Source organism: Caretta caretta, chromosome 4, assembly GCF_965140235.1.
Source record: "Caretta caretta isolate rCarCar2 chromosome 4, rCarCar1.hap1, whole genome shotgun sequence".
NCBI classification, from domain to species: domain Eukaryota; kingdom Metazoa; phylum Chordata; order Testudines; family Cheloniidae; genus Caretta; species Caretta caretta.
The window spans coordinates 16,309,981-16,330,581 of record NC_134209.1 but is presented as its reverse complement, the minus strand read 5'-3'; the positions used below and the strand labels follow the sequence as shown (position 1 = coordinate 16,330,581).

General features: G+C 42.2%; 1 protein-coding gene across 31 annotated transcripts in view; it reads right to left on the bottom strand.

Annotated features, from left to right (window-relative positions):
• ADGRL3 (adhesion G protein-coupled receptor L3) overlaps nt 1-20,601 on the bottom strand; it is an 810,612-nt gene that overhangs the window by 135,280 nt on the left and 654,731 nt on the right. For 30 of the 31 annotated variants that reach the window (XM_048848457.2, XM_048848466.2, XM_048848467.2 and 27 more), the window contains 4 exons: nt 17,524-17,707; nt 15,455-15,577; nt 10,842-11,050; nt 9,971-10,147 (listed from right to left, as the gene is read on the bottom strand). In XM_048848457.2, coding sequence (XP_048704414.1) covers nt 9,971-10,147; nt 10,842-11,050; nt 15,455-15,577; nt 17,524-17,707 — 693 coding nt within the window. The remainder of the gene's footprint in view (nt 1-9,970; nt 10,148-10,841; nt 11,051-15,454; nt 15,578-17,523; nt 17,708-20,601) is intronic. The other variant, XM_048848441.2, reaches the window with a different exon arrangement.

Here is a 20,601-nt window from a genome sequence, read left to right as displayed (position 1 = left end):
ATCCTGCCCTATGATTTTCTTCAAAACACTCATCTTTTGGGGAAGTTCTCTGGCCTGTGTTACACAGGAGGTCAGGCTAGATAATCAATATGGTCCCTTCTGGCCTTGGAATCTATGAATCCAACTCTTATTAAAATGGTATCTATAACGGACAGCTTATTGCCACTCTGAGAGGTGAAAATAAGTCATGACTGAGAAATTCTGCCTCCATTCTTCTTAGGGACAACAATCTCCCTAGTTTAGTGTCTTTATTTAGTGGAGGGAACAGGATGAAACCGATCTTGGGCACATGGATCAAAGAGATTCCTCAATTACACACAGCAGAACTGCATGTTACAGAGAATACAGAATCTACTCAGAGAGGAAGTCACCCTGAACCTCGTTCTCCCCATGAGGAAGGCGTTGATTGGGAATGTGAAGGTAAGCAATAGGGGGAAGCTTAGTGCTATTTAAATTCCATGGAATAAGGAAGACTTCACAGAACCCAGGAGTACGAAGTGTTCCTACCCCTCTGGCCCCTTCCCATGGCTTTCTCCACAGATAACTGCCTGTTTGGGGTAGAGGAAGCAGCTGCAAACAAAATGCTGTCAGAGCTGGTTTAATTTAACATCTACATCCATGCTTAGACTTGGGAGGATTCGATTTTTATTAGTAAATGTTGGTAAATGTTGATTTCACCGTACACCCAAACCAACGAAGAAATATTTCCATCAATAATAATCAAAATCCACTATTAGGCAAAGTATGAAAAGTGCTGCTTGAGAACTTATTAGAGTTTGAGGTATGGATATTTATGTTGTAGATGTGGACATGAGATGTTGACAATTTGTGTTTTAATGGCTATAAAGCTTTAACTTTTTAAATCACAGAGTCTTCTGTCATTAAATAATTATTGTCTGACCATCCTCCCTCCCTACATAATTTCTCAAAACTGTGAACAATTATATGGATACAAATAGAAAAAAATGCTTAAAAACAACAGTGTTGTGCAAGTGGGAAAATGTAAATAGATAAAAAATGAAAAAAAAAAGTAAAATAAACATTGATATTATCCATCATCATTATAAAATATAAAAGCTGAATTCTGCCAAGCCTGTCCATGCGCAAGGACTCTGGGACTAATGTTTCCAGTATTGAAGAGTGCACATAAATAATACAAAGTGACAGAGAGGTTAGAAATATAGAAAGGAAATAACAGCTCTCCCTGGAAAAAATACAAGCGAAGGCATCTGGAGAAACTACACAGAAACAGAGATGAAGTGAGAGGGATATACATGCAAAATAGCTATGCTGAAAAGGACATAGGGGAGAGAGAGTGCCTAGTAAGTAATTAGATATGAGCTTGCAATGTGATATAATAGCACAGAAAAGTCATTGTAATATTAGACAGTACCATTTCACAGGTTGGGGATACACAAGAGGCCTTGCTTGCCTTTGTGCAGCTGCAGTTGGAATAAATAATAATAATCCTACAATTATAAATAAGCAACAACAGCTGTTTCTAGAGCACAGGCAAGAGTGCATCTAGAACACTGCCTCTAGCTCTTTGGGGCACTCTAGTATTCAAAGGACATGAAGTATGCAAGCAAGGAGTCCAGAGAAAGGCAACACACACAATGCTGGAGAGATTGATTTATAAAGAAAGATTAAAAGTGGTCAACATCTTCTATAATGGCTGCTGATTTTAGGATGCTGGCTCTATTTTTGGGTGCCCAACATAAGAACGAGCCCTTTGCAGATCTGCTTTTACTTCAGTTGGAATTGTGGGAGCTTAACACTATTGCAGTTCACTCTGGGACATCTTGAAGCACTGTGGTATGCCAACAAAAATAGTTAACAGCATCAAGGCTTTCTATCAATGTGCAGCATGTGAAAGTAAATGCAGGCCTGAGTGAATGGTTCAACACAGACACTTGTGTCCAGTGATGATGTATTCTCTTCACCTCCACTGTTTGGCATTGCCATTGACTTCATTATGAGACAAAGTGTAGAAGGATACAAAGCAGCCATTGCATAGCTCACAGCAATACACTAACTATAAGGTCTAGATTTTGCTGATGACATAGCTTTTCTAAGTGGCAGCTCAACCAAAGTTCAAGCAAAGACCGAAAAACTATCCAGTACTCCAAAACAGATGGGATTAATAATCAGTCATGAAAAAAAACCCAAATCTAATGAGAAGCCTGGCAGTGCCCAACTCAAGCATTACTTTAGAAGGCAAAGCAACACAAGAAGTGAGTCAATTCACATAACCTGGCAGTAATGCACAAGCCAATGGGGCTGTCCAGAAGGAAATATTCACACAAACTGGCAAGTTGGCAGCTGCATTCATCAGCTTACACAGGAATTGGTCACCAGAAATCTATAATTTGCAGACCAAACTACGACTCTTCAACTCAAATATTATTTCCATCTTAGCATATGGATGTGAAAACTGGAAATCCACCAAAGGGACAGATGACATCTCAATGCCTGTGACAGCAACTGCTCCAGAACAATACGAGGTATTATACTGAATGAATATATAACAAGTGCCAATACTTGTCAGAGTTCAACACCCCCTTATATCTGAAGTTATCCAGAAAAGAAGATGGAACTATCTGGGAGGTGTGCTAAGAATGAAGCCAGAGCATCTGCCATGGCAGTTGTATTATTGGGCAGCTGAAGGATCATACAAGGGGGCCAACTGAACAAATCCCTCCATTGAACAGTACTCAGAGAAGGAAAACTTATTCATAGATTGCAAGACCAGAAAGGGAGCTTTTGTAATCATCTTTGATGCCCTCCTGTAGAACACAGGCCAGAGAACTTTCCCCAAACAATTCCTAGAGCAGATCTTTTTTTAAAAGCACCCAATAGCTTATGGCTCTTCATAAAGTAGAGGGCATGCAAATAGTGGCCCAGGATATACACTGGGATGGTGGAGCCTTGTTCATACTCTAGGCATTATCTGACAGTATGGGAAGGATTAAGATTCAGAGCCTCTGAAATCAGGCCCAAAGTGTCTCCAGTTGGACACCCAAAAGGTGACTATGTGTGGGGATATGGGGTCTAAATGGTTCAGACACCCAGGAGGAAGAAAGAGGAGATATTTAGAGCAGTCCAATTAGACAGAAGCAGGAATAATAGGAACAAAGAAAAAATTGGGCTGAATATCTGGAAACTGTATGATCTTTCAGACTGAACATCGGGTACCCATGAGAACTGTTATAAGGACTATATCTGGAATGATTTAATGCTCACCTAAACAAAGGTCTCAAGGATATGCTATTGCATACAATTATGTCTTGACGCTGTAGGGATAGATTACATGACAATTTCAGTTTTTCCAGCCACAATTTCTGTGTTTCCATGAAAATGTAGTCAGGAGACTAGGCTGTATTTTCTTAACAATAAGGGTTGGGTAATTTTCCCAAGGGAAGATAGACAAATCACCCCACAATACTCTGTAAGTGACAATTCTTCACTGGCAAAGGAATGTAATGGATTACTGAATATGTCTCTTACATCTCTTAATTTGCTGATTCCATTAAGTTCCCTGGTTCCTGTTCTTGACACACGCTCAAATAGTCTTTTATTTTTCATTTAAAAAACCCAGTGAAGACAAGCTGATTTAATAACTTTTCTGCTTAATTGAAACACTCCTTGTTTAACACATTTTTGAATAAGTCAGCATAATAAAACTCTCTGCAGAGACTTAACCCTTTAGCAGGTGCAAAATCCCTTTGCCCTACTCAACGTATAATACAGCAGCTTTAGAATTTGGCTCGGATATTTTAACACGTTCTAGATCCTGGGCCTAATTCTGCTTTTTGATACTGCCATTCAATCCCACTCATGTTAATGTATGTCTCACTGAGGGATGAGTTTATCCTGTTCTTTAGATCTGAAATTCAGAGAGTGGTTCTAGGCAATGCACCCATACGTTCCACTTAGACTTTATAAATGTTTGTTCTTTTCTCTCCTCAACTCTCCTCGTTCCTCGATTTCCAAAATAATTGATGATGATGATGTAATTTATGTGTAGCATAGCATAACATTTTAAAGCTTCAGATTAATTGCTGTACTTAAAGCATCTTGTTGGAATAGCGATTTGTAGTGCACAGTAGATGTTGCTCAGCAATATCTGTCTACCTTAAGGTACTCTGACTCAAACAGTTGGGTCTTTTTAAATGGATTTTTCCCACCAGCACTGAACGAGTTTTCTGGTTGCCTGTTTTTCCTACGGTATGTTTAAGCTGCATCTGCTATGGCTATTGTGATGCAAAGTGCTCGCTTTTATGAAAATCAGCTTGTAAATTTTGAAGGATAATTCTTTAGCTGTTACCACACAGGTAGAATGGGTTATGTCCTTTAACCATGTGCTTTCTTCCAGGGCATAAGAACTAATGTAGTCTTATTGCATCTAAGGGTTGTATAAAACCATCCAAAGTTATTTGTAATCTGATGGAAAGGTGTTTCATTTATTTGAAAGTCTGAAGGCATCTAAATGAGAAATGAACATTTTAATTTTCAATGATACATTCTCTGAAAGACAGGAAATATTCCGACTCCATAAGGCAGACTGCACACTGTGTTATGTAGATGGAGAGTACAATAGTTAGATAACCAGGGATGGCAGACATCTTCTTGATACCTGACAAAGATATTATGAATCCGTGGAAGAGGTCTGAATAACAGCAGGCAATGTGGTCCGCAGATAGGATGCTGGACTGGAACACGACAGACTTGAGCTCTATTCCTGTTCTGCCACTAATGTGCTGTGTCTCTCTGTCTCCCCTCCCAACATGGGCCTGTCTTGTCACTTTAGACTGTACACTCTTAGAGGCTCAGCATGTCATTTATTGTGTTTGTACAGCACCAAGCACGATGGGGCCCTGATCTCTCAGTGATACTACCATATAAATGATCATTCATAACTAGCACATCATTATTTTGTACTTCTGTGCAGAGACACCACAATATTTCCAACTCTTATGTGACATGGGTTTTGTTTGAATTACAGCATGCATCTCTGGAATAGCCTGTGAATTTCCATTCACATCATGACTTGTGAGTGCATTTGCTGTGGGGGACTGCCTGACATGCCTGTCAAAAGATATCCTGCTGGGAATGAAGTCAGCTTGTGTGATTATCCTTACTCCATGTATTATGTTCCAGAGGCCTGGAGGAGATGGCCGAGCACAGGGTTATTCCTCAGTATTATGTATGGGAGAAAGGGCACCCAACTCAATGCCTTTTAAATTGAGGGGGCATCAGGGGAGACTCTACTGTTCCCAGAGTCCCAGGATCTTGGAAAGTCATGTAAACTTGGCAGGGAGCCCATTGAATTTGAGGAATAAAGCCAGCTCCAGGCTCAACTAACTCTAATAGGCAGATAGCATCTTTTTTTAAAAAAAATCTTTCTTCTTAATTGAGTAGAGTCCTGTTAAGCTTGGAATTGATCCCATCAACTCCCAGTCTTAAGACACACAGATAAATCACAGCTCTAATGGTCAGCCATTGATATTTGTTTTTCCTTAAGATACAGACATATAGCTATTACTGAGTAGAGAAGCAGAAGGCTATCAATCATTTGCTGAATAAATCAGAGGCCCTACCTCTCCCCCACCCCAGTATGCTAATAATTAAAGCACAGCCCATAACTCAGGGAATGTCTGCAGAATTCTCCTTTAGAGGAACACACAGCATTACCATCTTACTAAGGAGGGAGCTAATTCATGGCCAGAAGTGACATTTGTCAAATCATAGTTCTGTCAACTTTAAACTAAGAAGAGGGGCTCAGGTGTCTGTTCCCCATGATATGTTGTATTCTCTATCATTAGGTAGGATATTTCAGGTAGCCAGGTGAGGATATAAGGAGTTGTTGATGGTATACTGAAAACTATAAAAATTATAAGCTGCTAATTCAAATCCTAAGGAATTTCCTGGTCCTGCTTGCCGGGTAGGAGGCTCTCCAGGGAAGTGTGGAATCAGAGGAGTCAGTCTGTCAAAGGCCAGCCTAGAGTAAGGTGGAGTGACTTGTCTCTTTTGGTTTTTAGGGAGCAGCCTGCATTGTCTCTCTCTGGTTTAGGGTTCTTGTGTGTTAACATTCTAAATTCTAAGAAATGAAGCAGTGTTACACTGCAACCTTCCAGCAAGTGCATTTTATTTTTAATCTAACTTTTCTGTGTGTGTGCCATGAACATAACACCTGCCAACCCTAGCTTTCCTCCATAAGGACCAGGCTGAATCTCTGTGCTTCCAGGAGACCTGGGATCTCACTCTTCCTATTACCCTGAGCGCATGCAGTGGGGAAAGGGAGTCACATGTCTCCCTAGTGTTCTGGGTCAGAGTATGGGGAGTAAGCTGCATACAAGGGTACTAGCAGCAGTGTGCGTGCTGCCTGTGAACATTCTGCTGCCCCGAGGCAATGCTTCTCCGTACCGCTCCCTTGCTAGAGGCTGTGCCTTAAAGGCACAGGGTAGCCAGATGGAATCTGGCATTCCCTTCTGATTCACATGTTCTGAAAAGTTATGCGTTGCCCACAAAATTATTCTGCACCAAACGCTCCCTTGTATTTTATCCTGAATCCTATTTAACGCATTGGGCTTGCTTCTCTGGAATCACGTGAAGCCATCAGACCAATTCCCTTTCACACTGCAGGCTAAACTTAGACTGTAATGATCTATGAAGCAGAGAGAGGCCAGCAAGCTGCCCTTCTAGGTTAGAGTCAACAAAATAGAGCTGACTTTACCATGGCAGCAGCGGTGTTTTGGTAGTAGCCAAATAAAAAATGAACAAGACTCTACAGCCATGAAAACAGACTAGTTAACATACAAGAGAGACTAACATGATGTGAATCAGTGCTGCCTAGTGGATAGGGCACTGGACTGGAACTCAGGAGATCTGGATTCTATTCCCAACTTGGCCGCTGGGTGAGTTTGGGCAAATCACTTCCACTCTCTGTGCTTCAGCTTCCCCGTCTGCAACATGTTGATAATGCTACAGATCTCCTTTATAGAGCAGTCTGAGATCTAGTGAAGAAAAGCTCTACATAAGATATTAAGGTATTATTATCTAAGACTCCATTATACTTATATGGCCCCATTATTGGGGTATCTGAGCCCCTTTAATGTATTTACCCTCATAACACCCCTGTGAGGTAATGATCCCCGAGTTACAGATGAGGAATGGAGAGACAGAGTGGGGAAGGGATTTGCCCTTGGCCACATGGGAAGTCTGTGCAGAGCAAGGACCTGAACTCCAGTCTCATGGTCCCATACTAGTGCCTTAATCACTGAGGCATCCTTCTTCCTCAATTAAACTCTAGTAGGATTCATTTTCCTTTTATGCCTGGTATACTTTTCCAGCTCCTGAGGGCCTTACTCTGTTTTTCTTTCACCCTTATGGTTATTCAGTGAGAGCTGCCCTAGTAAAGACTGAGTGAAAACTGAACAAAGTCCTCAGAACCCATCCCTTTGTTAGTTGACTTATTTGGGGTCAGATATGTACCATACAATAACCACTTCACTGACATCGTTATTAGGAATAGGGCTGGACTCTGCACTTAGCAACACCATGTCAAGGGGCAGAAAAAGTCTAAAATACTTTTCCCCTCTCAAACTCCTCATTTTGTTCCAAGCTGTTAGCTGTTGTCCAGATCCCCATCCAAGTTATCCACATTTCCCAGACATGACCTCTCACCTCTATGACATGGCATATTTATCATCTCCGGACAGGTGACAACCAGACAAACACACATTCTTTTGGTAAATCCAAACAATTCCAGACCCTCTACAAAAAACTAAACTTGATCAGCAGAACTGTGTTCTTCTGTTAAACATTTGCATTGAATATTCCCATTCTTCAGGCTAAAATCAGACCTTCGATTTGTCTTTAGCTGGCCAATCCCAGGCAGTCACTGAAGTCATGTAAAGCCAAATTCTGCTCTTCATTGCATGGCAGCAAGTCCCATGGAAGCCAATGGGAACTTTATCCATGTATCTGGCAGCACACTCTCCCCCTTTATCCTCAACCTATCCAGTTCTGCCCAGTTGCACTCTGTCACAACAAGTGTGCTACATGAGTGTTAAAAGAGCTGCAGGTCCCTTTTTTTAATTTTGCATGGCTTTTGTCATTCATAAGAGAGCCTTAATGCATATTGGAAGTCAGTGCTTTTAAATTCTCTTTAGAAAAATCATAAAAACGAGAGCAGACAAAGGAGTAATGTTGGAAAAATATTCAGAAGTTCCTGGGATACCATAAGAGCATATGCAGTTACATCTCCGTAGTTATGGTAGCAGCTCTGAACTGTTCTATCGGACTCTCTTGATAGAGTTTGTATGGAGGATGCTGAATGCAAAACAGAGCCCTAGCCCTGCAATTGGACCTGTGTGGACAGAACCCTGCATCCATGCAGAGCTCCACTGAAGCTGATGGGACTCCCTATACATCTAATTGCAGAAACAGGGCCTAATATGCTCAATACAAAATAGCACTGCAATGAGTAGTTAACATAAAAGATACCACCATTGGGGGAAAAAAAGAACAACGTCCAGTGTCATTGCTTGATGTGACAAACTCCTTCAGACCCAATACAATGTCAATGCAGTCATTATGATTCTTACATTACATTGGCAACATACCGGATCCATTAGTCACTTGGACAGTATTCAGTGTCAGAGGAACCAGTGCTATTCGATCGTAACATTATCACTATGGGCTGGTGGCTCAATAGACCTGTTGTGAGAAGTAGCTACGGCACATGCACTGTAGCGGACTTGAAAATGAAGCTGAATTGTTTAATAAAGACCTACTAAATGCATCATTGGCCAGCCTACAGCTTGCAGAATGTATGCTTTTAAAAAAAAGTGTGAGCAAATGTTTAGTCACAAGAAGCAAAACAAAGACAAAAACTGGATTTTTCACTAAAACGATCTTTGAACCATGACTCACTTATCCCTAGAGAGAGAGACTATCATGAGGTACTCCCTTTTAAAGATTAATAATTGAAACTGGGCTAATAACTTGTTTTACAATCTCAGCTACAATGTTAGAAATAGCACACCTAGTCCAGTACAGATGGGCAAACCTGTTCAGATAATGTAAGAACCAACTCAACCTTTCGCCTGTGTGTGCATCAAACCTAAGCGGACGTCTCCACCTTACAAGCCGTGAGCACACTGAGAAGCAGTTACAGACACAGGTAGTTCTACCATCATCAACGGGATGATTCACGTGAGTAAAAGTCCTTTTGGAGTGAGTAAGGGTTACACCATCTGGCTCAAAGCAAGTGATGCCACTGAAGTCAATGGGGCTAACCATGGACCACTTGGCCCTAACAGGAGTGTGCCATGTGGCAAGGAAGGTGTAAGGAACTTCTCCTTCCTTGCGCAGCCTGAAACAGAGCCAGGCTGAATTCCAAGCAGTGACTTACAGGAGCACCCAGGCTGCCATTGGGGAAGGGAGAGAGGCATAGTTCTGCCCCCATGCACTGGCCAGAGGTGCTGACTGGCTGCACAGGGGGCAGTAAGCCACAGCCCCAAAAGAGCTCTGTCAGCATCACAGGGATCTAGAGAGGCAGAAAGCCCCAGCAAGGCAGATCCCTCCTGCTATTCCCCACCAGCCACACTGCCAAGCTGGGCCTCCAGAGCACAGTCAGACCCCACATGAGCAAAGATGCAGCATCGAGCTCTCTGTCATCATGGGTTTGGATGCAGCATCTACAACCAGCCTTTTGAAGTTCACCGCTCCCTGTTCTTCATCTCATTTGGCAGCTGGTCACACTATGGGCCAGCCACAGCCATGGGATACTCGTGCTCAGCTCCCGCTGAAGTTAATAGGAGTGACACACAAACAACTTGGGGCAGAGTTACATGTTCTATGAATGGAATCGCCTTCAGACAGCAACCTCACCACATGTTTATCTCTTCCCAGCAACAAAGCAATATTGTATTAATCATGCAGCCCAGGGATGAGCAGTGCCTACCTTGACTTCCACATGTGCCATCAAGACTGCAAAGTTGGTGAGGTGATTACAGGAACATGTAGTGTGTGTCTTGTTTGTGGTCAGAAGCCGACACCCTTGCTTTGACCAATACCCTGTCATCGTGTGTTTTGAGTAGTTCCAGAATGAACAGTTAGGGTTGAAAATTTCTTCTGACTGCTGCAGAAAGAAATGAATAAATGCAATAAAAATTCTAATGGCTTCTGAGACTTCTAAAAAATGCACTCTCTTTCCCCAGAGTCACTCTGTAACTCTTACCCTTTAATTTCATATAAACAATCAGCAACGGTTTATATGTCAAGTATTGCACATGCCGGAGAAAGTTAGATTGTTGCTGCTCTCTTTGTTCTGCCAACTTAGTTCTTTGTTCTTGATTAATTTCAACCACAGACTAAATTCAACTCTTCAGAACCAGATTGCTTCATTTGCATTGCAGAGCAGAGAAATTAATTGCTTTAAGCAATCAACTTTTGAAATTACAGTACTTGGCTAATGGAGGGCTCACTGTCCTCTTTCACTGAAATCCTGTTACCTCTAATATCCCCTGCCACCAGGATAAAATAATATTTTGGACTATTTTAATATATTGGTAACTTTTAATTATGGAATGGCATGCATTAGCAATTGAATGATGGGGCTTCTACATAATAGAGACCCTGATTAGGACAATGTAAAAGAGACATTATTTATAAAACATTAGATACAAAGTGACAAACACATAACTCAAAATTTAATCCAAGGCTACTGAGTGCTTGAGGTGCCCAAACTTGAGAACTTTTTCTGTGTTAGCTTCAGAAATAAAATTAAAACCTCTTTAAATTTGTGGTTTCCAGATGCCCCCGCGCTCCAGTACCTTGATGTGCTTGACTGTAAACACCACAGGATCAGCTAGATAAACCTTATTGCTGAACTCTTTGTTTATTGCTGCTGTAATGACGGGGGAGTTGACTATGACAGAGTGATTGGTTGACATGGCCTCTGTTCCCAACTTCATGCTGGCGTTCTCCGTGGAGAGATAGTGACCCAGGTTGTTATACAGCACAAAAGCCACCCTGATTTCACCTACAAAGTGCAGAGAGGAGTTAGAGATCAGACCAGTCCAGCCCAAAAGTTGTGTTAAGAGATAACAACTGTCCCTTCCAAGCAAAATGTTCTGTTAGCTATGACTTCCTCCCTCTTGTCTGCTCTACCGAAACAAAGAGCTGTGTGCACTTTGGGAACGGTCCAGCCTACATTGCTAAGGGACAATGCATCATTGGCTCGCTCTGTGAATGCAACAAAAAGTCAGGAGTTAAAAGCATTGAGGCCTGGCGCAGAAAACTCAGCTTCCACTGTCACTGCAAATACCTGAACTCCATGTGGCCCATCAAGTTGTCCAAGGGTGGGGAGAGCTGCTTATTCGATACTCCTCTCTGTGAGCAAGTGGGCAGGAAGAAGGTGAAGGGAGATGGGGAATTGGAAGGGACTCCAGCTTCTGGCACACGCGGGAATAACCTGCTCCATGGAAAAGAGGTGAAGTAGCTTACTCCTCTCAGAGCAGGGAGGAGCAGGGAGGAGTTGGGTGTCTACAAATGACCCTTTGCTGTCTGCTCTGCTCCTTGGGCAGTGCCACTCCCATCCTTGGGACACACTGTAAAGTGACAAGCTAAGCCACAGGGAGCAACCTAACACTATTTCCATTCAAGACTGTGGGGTGAGGGAGAAGGGGGGTGGGGAGCGGGTCAGAAATTATCCATAAACCATCAGCAACAAAAGAGAAAAAAGAAACAATAGAAACAATTGTGAAATGTTTGTTATCACTAAATACATTTTTCAACCAGGTTTTCTCCCTTTCCATATAATTCCATTGCTAGGGATGTTGCCTAAAACCCACACTACCAGCAAATTGGTTCCTAACTGAAGCGATACACTTTATTGCTTTTTTTCCCCATCATTGCACAGACCCTAAAATAAGACGGCAGTGAGTTAATTTTCCTTTATGATTATTAGTATTATTAAAAACAAAAAAGTCCCTCCACTCCTGGATTGGGCCGTCACGACGGTACATTTCCCAGCTTGCGTGATTTCAAGGCAGACTATCACAATGACCTAATAACATGAGGATGACAATTGCCATGGAGAACAAAGTCTGATTGAAGACTTGAGGGAAAATTCCCCAGTGGGGCAATACTCCTCAGCACTTATACTGCATTTTTCACCAGTAGATCTCAAAGCACTTCACAAAGCAGGTCAGTATCATTATTCCCATTTTAAAGGTCGGGAAGAGCCAAGAATAAAATCCAGGTGCCCTATGCCCCCATCCAGTGATCTGTCCTCTAGGCCATGCAGTAATGACAATGAGGTATTTGCACCTGATTGTGCCAGAGGAGAAGATAGGTAGCCCTGAAATGGCAATATAATATGGTGATCTTATTTGAAGATTATTTATTGTAACTAAAATAAACTTTACAAAAATTGAAATGCCCCTTCTATATTAATTGTCTAGTTATTTTTCCAATGTCCTGTGCTCTGGGGAGACTTCAGGATGAACAGAAGTGCCTAAACATGAGAGACAGATATTACTGGTTCCAAATGTATTTCATAGCTTTAGGCCAGATCCTCAGCTGGGGTAAACTGAGGCAGTTCCGCTGACAACAGCAGGACTATATTGATCGACGGCAGATAAGGATCTAGCCCTTTGGTGAATCCCTTTGTTACCACTTCCAAAGTGGAACTAACAATCGCAGACAAAATTCTGATATATCTGCCACACTGTAAACCAGCTGGTGGTATCAACTACCCTTCTCAACAGTTATCACTGTCTTCGCAACAGGAAAGCACAGTGCCATTTTGCCTTTTCGGAGCTACTCCTGTCTGCCGGGGGAAAAAATTGCCAAGTAGTTTAAAGAGCAAATCTGGTCTTCTGAAAGAATATAAAATGTTCTCACAGTCCTGGGCTGTAACATCTGAGTGCAAGTCTATTCTGGTCACCAGGCTTAGTAGCATGTAATGCAGATTTCTCCTCTGTCTTCCAAAGCTTTTATAAAGAGTTTCTCTTTCCCTACAGAGTTCTAAAGTCCACTCACACATGGTGAAATACTAGCTCTGCTGAAGTCCACTGAAGTTCGGCCATTGACTTCAACAGGCCCAGGATTTCACCCGATTAAATATTCTCTTTTAATCCTACAATTTCGGAGATAATCTAGATGCCATCAAAGTGGCAAAACTCCCACTGATCTCTGCAAGACCAAGACTCAGAGTCTTCAGGATTCTTAATAGTTTAACCTCGGTTACCTAGCTTTATATTATCCTACTGCTTTATATTTTGCTTATTTTGCAATGATTAAAGTACTATAACATTTACAAACACACATGCAGGCTAATGTTTAAAAGCAACCCCCACAGAATACATGCTCATTACAGAATAATAAAATAAATGAGCAGAGTATTTATTTTAATGGATCTCATAAACAGAAATTTGTCAAGCCCTATAGTACAAACAGAGCCTGGCACTTCAAGGTTTGGGTTACGATGGATCTATACAGATAGATCAACAAATGCTTCTGCTCAAATTACTGAAGTAGAAATGAACAACTTGGCAGCTTAAAGACAGTTCCCATCTAACATCATCTTTAATTTATAGCATATCAAGAGGCTCATAAGCTTTAGAGATAGAGACACTGAGGATTTAGATTCATAACTTTTAATCATTTCTTTTTGGTGTGTTGGCTTTTCATGTTGTTATCATTTACTGGGCTTCCCTTTCCCCCATTCCCCCGCCATCTTTCAAATGTTTGTACAGTGCAGTACTTCAAAACAGTTTTTCTATGTAAGTTTCTCACCATAGGCAACAGATGCTAACTACCACTGAGGCGCGGCATCATTCCCCATTGGCCCACTTGCAGCATGATTTACGAAACCAGTGCACATTTACAGACCCTGGACACTTCCAAAGATTGACAGTCACTTGGCAGTAAAAGAGATTTCCAATCAGCTGATTTAGCATGCAGTCAAGGGCATGGGACAGTTCATTAATATTAAATATGTCTGGTGCACAACAGGTTTATAGATGCTCAAAAGTAAAAAAAAAAAAAAAGAAAAAGAAAGAAAGAAAGAAAGAAAGAAAGAAAGAAAGAAAGAAAGAAAACTGACTATTAGAGAAGCTCCAATCAAAGTAACAGAAAAGATCTGTAAGGTATTAGGACATCACAGAGTCGGGAAGAAAATGTAGTTACTATTATAACATTAATCCATTTGCACTAAAGCAAGATTTACAAGGCACCTTATGAAAGAACTCCAAGCGACTGACTATCAATATACCCACACAAGTGCAGTGCTACTAGACTTGGCCTGGTCGGTTTTCTACAAGAGCCACTCCTGTTTCTGCTGCTGCACAGGGTTTGCCTGCATTGCTTCTAAGCAGAGGAAACAAATCTGAGGGCTGCAGAATGAATCACTAGATCTCGGTTTGCAATTCAAACACATAGATGTAGCGTTGAGTCTCTGGCAATCTGGTAAGGCCTGGCTGGCCACTAAGGGAATATCTATATGGCAGGGAGCAGACCACAGCAGCGATTCTCAGAGCCTTGGTCTACAGACTCGAGTGCTACAGTGCTAAAAATAGCCATTGTAGCTGTTCTGGCTCAGGGTCTGTAGGCTAGGGCAAGGGGTGGGCTTAACGCCCAAGCTCTTGCCTGAGTGTCTACACAGTTATTTTTAGTGCCTATGGTATGAGCCTCACAAGCCGGAGTTTGTAGACCTGGGGTCTGAGACTTGCTGCTGCTTGCTGTGTGAATATACCCTCAGAAAAATTGCATCTGGCTTTGTAGGTTATTTGCCTTCCTCGGATATTAACAAGAACAAGTCAGGAGAGAAGGGGGATTTAAAAATGTGCACATCAGTGAAATAAGTTAAGGTCACACTTTATATCAAGGGTACATTCATTAAGGGTTTATACAGAGTTAACAAATGCTTAATAGATATTGTAATGAACAGTTAATCACTTGTTATAGAATCCAACAGGCGAATAGGTTACTTCTCACTGTTGCGAGTTTAGTTGATTTATCTGTATTATCAGAATGCCTAAAGTCCTAGTCACGGACCAGGGACTGTACAAATGCAGAGTTTGCTATGCCAAAGAGATTGTTGTAGCTCTACTTACACTACAAGCTCTTTGGAGCAGGGACTGTCTTTTAGAACTGGTTTGTACAGTGCCTAGCACCACGGGGTCCTGGTCCATGACTAGGGCTCCTAGGTGCTACTGCAATCATCATCATCATCATCAATAACACCTTTTACTGAAATTATAACTATCTATAATACCTTCAGCAGATGTTCTTATAACGACGACAACTTCTACAGCTCATGTCTGCAACATGCTTATAAGAGTTATTCATTACTTATTCACCCTTTACAGGCTACTTTTAAAGGTAACCAAGTGGTGACCCAAATCAAAAGATGTGAAAGGACTCATAATTCAGCACCCACCATTTCGACCATTTTGTTTCAATGTATTTGCCGACAGCTGGATGGCGCTTCCATGGCCCAAGTTCTGTGGAAATTTCAGGTCTTCCAAATTCCCATCGGTGCTTAGCCTTGCAACTTCCAGTTCTGTTAGCAAGAGAGAAGTGAGCTACTGAATTGTAAAACAGAGAAAAAAATCACAATTTAAAAATAATTATATACAGCTAAGTTACAAAACTGTTTTCCAAATAAAATGCAAACACTAGAATCCATGTACAGTGTTTCATGCTAGACTCTGCTTTGGACTTCTACTTATTTTTGCCCTGAAGAAGGTTTAAACATAATTTTAAAATAGCAAATAAAAAGTAGTCTCTGTAGTAGACAAAGACAACCAGTTAATGTAAACAAGCAAACAAGTACCCAAGAATATAAAAGACAACAATTAACATGAAAATCTGAAAGTGTTGGTAGTTTGCCACTGGCTCTTGGTACGTTCTGTAGATTTTATCGACACTCGGCATCTGCATTCAAAGAAATGAAAAGAAAGGCTGTTCTCATTTTACGTGAGCATTGCAGGAGGCCTGGCACTTTCCATCTCACTTGTTTTTTAATTAAAACCAACCGTCAGCTAAATAAAGACAAAAACTTGAATTCAACTGAATATATTTGTATTAAGTAAGATCAAGGATCATAGCCTTGTAAGCTGGTTCCCTCACTGATATAACAGATGTAGATTATGGCTGTGATTTCCAAAAGAGAGGAATGTAAGTGTCCAAGTTCCGCTGAAATGCAATGGGAGTTGTGTGCCTAACTCCTTTAGGCTCTTTTGAAAAAATGTAGTCCATGCTCTTTAGGGCGGGGTCTGTCTCTTTGTTATATGTTTGTACATATACCACAGTGGGCCCCGGCCTGTAGGCACTAGTGAAACACAAATAATAGATAATCATAATACACCTAACCACACACAAGTAGACCCAGCGAAAACGTTTATAAAGTATTTTACCCCCATAGAATAGAGCAACTAGGAGTCAGAACCTGCAGTTCTTACTCAGACCTTAGTCAGCCAAATCTCTAAGATCCTAGGGACTGTCTTTTAATGTTATGCAGTCAACACAGAAGCTTAGCAAATAATGACTCAGAACAATAAAGGGAGTTTTGTTTGGGAAGGACTTGAGGCTTTGGCTGTACAAGAGGGGTTCTGTACCTGCTAAAATGTAATTTCTCCAGGGCAGTGCACTGAATCAGCCGGCAACTTTCATTCTGTTTCACTATAAATCACTAGATAAGAGTTTACTATCGATGGAGTCCTGCTATATGAGAGTTCACGATCAATGGAGCCCTGCTATACCCAAGTTTACTATCAATGGAGCCCTGCTATATCAGAGTTCACTATCAATGGAGCCCTGCTATACCAGAGATCACTATCAGTGGAGTCTTGCTATTCTCAAATTCACTATCAATGGAGCCCTGCTATACCAGAGTTCACTATCAATGGAGCCCTGCTATACCAGAGTTCACTATCGATGGGTTCCACTGCCGAATCTGTCCATCCAGCTATTGCTCTCCCACTGCTTACAAAACTGACGTCTTTGAATCCTACTGGCTAAAAGGGAAGCCTTGTCTATGGGCCATCAATACAGTTACACCCCACAAAAAATTGCAACTAATTTATTCATGGCTGGATCCTCTGATAGGGTCAAATCTTGAGAAAGTGCTGAGTGCCGGCAACTCCTAGATTCTACCATTAGTAAAGAGCGATAGGGAAGAATCCACATTACTGAAGGGAAGGTTTGGAAAGTTGCACTCGAGGGGAAGCAGACACCACCATTCAACCCCCATGTTCTATTCCACAGTTGTTGGTGACAGAGGGACACTCAAACAAGAGAGGAAGAGTCATCTACATAACACGTGCGGAGAGAGGTTGAATTTCATTCAGACTAAGTGAGCTGTACTACATTAGAACTAGAGGGTGAAATCCTGGTCCCCCATTGACGTGAATGGGACCAGGGCTTCACTCAGGATTCCAAGCCCGTTTCCATTTCTTTTCCTCTCCCTGGCCACCTTTGGTGTTTCCAGTTGCTCCAGTCACTTACGGATATTGTCAGTGTTCTCCCTGACAATGTCCGACTTCAGGAGGTTATCGGCCAGCACAAAGGCACTTTCCTCCACTGTGTCCAGCAACATGGTGGCTGCGCGCAGCTGGTCGCTTGCGGTCAGGTCTCTCCATGCGTTCAGAGCCTGCGGCTGCAGGAGGTTATTAACTGTCTCGACCATGGCCTGCAAAGAAGAAAAGCAGAGTGAGAAAGGGCTCCAGGAAGTCTGCATGAGCTGTCAAGCTCTCTACAGATTCATCCTACCCAGTAAATAGAGAACTGTCCCATCTCCTCACCCCTGCGGGCAATCTACAGTAGAGATGCCCATTATTTCCCCTTTGGCCAGGGAACGTCAACAAAAAGGTTCTTCTCATCAATAGCTCTGAATTCAGAGCAAGTGAGAATTTTTTTTCTCTGAACACACACAAAGGAAACTACATTTGAAACCACACATCCTTGTGAAGCAGGATGCTGGTAGTTACAGTGTCTACTGAATCCAGAATTAAGAATTAGACCTAGGACAGCAAACAGATCTGTTCCCAATAAGGTGCAAAACCTGCACTGCTTAGCCAACATGAACAGTGTCTAATGCATACCAAGGCTACTGTTTCTAGAAGAACACACCATCACCACCACCACTGTGCTGCTCTCTATGGTAAGGCAGCTAAGCAGTGGGGCCATGGTACCTATAATTCTCAGGTGTGCCTGCATCCAAAGGCGCAGCAGGTGCTGTCAGAGATTTACATAGGGCATCACATTTCAAATCTCTCCACTCAGTAAACAGTCTTCAATGTAGTAAGAACTTATATCCTTCCTGCCACGTAGATTATGCCCTAGGTTGCAAAGTGAAACAGAGCACTCCCATCGTGAACTTCCCAAGGATTAATCTGGATGCATGTTAGGCTGAAAACTAAACCAAGCAATTCTTGTGGTTTATAAATTACAGTCCTCAGACCCTACTGACTGAAGATTTCACTTGACTAAAAAGAGCAGCTCAGTTGCTAACCATGGCTAGCCCCAAGGTGTGTGTAGTTAGCACGTTTTTAAATGGGAACCAGCAGTGCACTGGTTAGCAAAATTTACTGCTTGTGGGGAGAAAAAAAAACAGCTAATGTTTTCTTCTGCTGGTTAGTGTTTTCACGGTTACTAGTTACTAGCTGCTAAAAAATCCTGCCTCATAATGAAACACCTCCACTGCCAATTAGCACCAGCCTCAGCAACTAATTTGCCTTTTGAGATAAAGTTGGCTTTTTTGATGTTTTTCCATGTGCTGAAAGCCCTGGCATCAAACCCACATCTACTGCTATTCTGTGCTGCAAGGACAACCCTGTGTGACTTTGGCAATTTGCAGCCCCAAGGAGCTCAGCACTCAGAGTAGCTGCTGGGTCTTTTCCCACCCAGGTTTAAAACATGACTTATCAAAGAGATAGAGCACGGTCTGTTTTTTAGGAAGTGATCTAGAGCCCTGGTACTAAAATGACGTGATCAGAAGGATGTGGCGCATGGATTAGAGGCCGGATTCACCACTGCCCTGCCCCTTCTGCAGTCATGCCCACCTGTGCAGGGGTAGGATAAAATACTACCTGATCAAAATTATAGCCTTTCACATCCATTTTGCACTGGTGCAAAAAAAATAGACAATGCAAGGCTATGGTGAATTGCTCCACACATGATTATCTTGCAGTAAAGCCCAGGGAAAAGCAAAGACCTCAGGACGTTCCAGGCCTGGGGACCAAGCAGCTTTTATGATTATTATTTATTTATCATATCATGGCCCAGGACCCCAAACTGCTGGGCGCCTTACAAACAGAACAAAAAGAGAGTCCCTGCCCAAGGAGCTGACAATATAAGCGTAAGACAAGAGACAACAGACGGATACACAGAGAAGGGGGAGTACAAGGAAACAATGAGACACTGCCGGTTAGCATGATAGGCTGTGCTCTCAACACACCTGCTACCTAACTATTGTCACATTTTGTGTAGTATTCACGGCGAAGGAGAATTTTAAGGAGGGTTTTGAAGGACAATACATCCTAATGACACTTTGAATGAGATAATGCAATTATATTAATAACCACTGCAGGTACATAGTGCATTCTGGTGTCACCGGTCACTTTCATCAGCAGAGGACTGGTTGAAACTTCAGAATTTTCCTTTCACAGAACCCCATTATCCTGCACCCAGCTTTTACAGTACCGATAGAAGTTGCAGAAATTCAGCATTACACAGATACGAACGATGCAAAGATGTTCTCTGACTCTCTCAAAGCAGTCTACGGATCATCTAAATCCATCACAGCTCCCCTGAAGTTGGCAGATGGCACAGCCCTCATCAAAGACAAGGAGCGAATTATACAGAGATGGGGTGAACACTTAATAGTCCACTCAATAGGCCATTCAAGGTCGATTGGCGTGCCCTTGATCAGTTACCTGAGAAACCCACCAAAGGGGATCTGAACCTCCCTCCATCAGTTGAAGAAGTTACGAAAGCCATCAAACAATTGAACTCTGGCAGACCGACTGGAAAGGATGGTATTCCAGCAGAACCGTATAAAGTAGAATCATAGAATATCAGGGTTGGAAGGGACCTCTGGAGGTCATCTAGTCCAACCCCCTGCTCAAAGCAGGACCAATCCCCAACTAAATCATCCCAGACAGGCCTTTGTGAAGCATGACCTTAAAAACTTCTAAGGAAGGAGATTCCACCACCTCCCTAGGTAACGCATTCCAGTGCTTCACTACCCTCCTAGTGAAAAAGTTTTTCCTAATATCCAACCTAAGCCTCCCCCACTGCAACTTGAGACCATTACTCCTCGTTCTGTCATCTGCTACCACTGAGAACAGTCTAGATCCACGCTCTTTGAACAGTCTAGATCCATCCTCTTTGGAATCCCCTTTCAGGTAGCTGAAAGCAGCTATCAAATCCCCCCTCATTCTTCTCTTCCGCAGACTAAACAATCCCAGTTCCCTCAGCCTCTCCTCATAAGTCATGTGTTCCAGTCCCCTAATCATTTTTGTTGCCCTTCGCTGGACTCTCTCCAATTTTTCCACATCCTTCTTGTAGTGTGGGGCCCAAAAC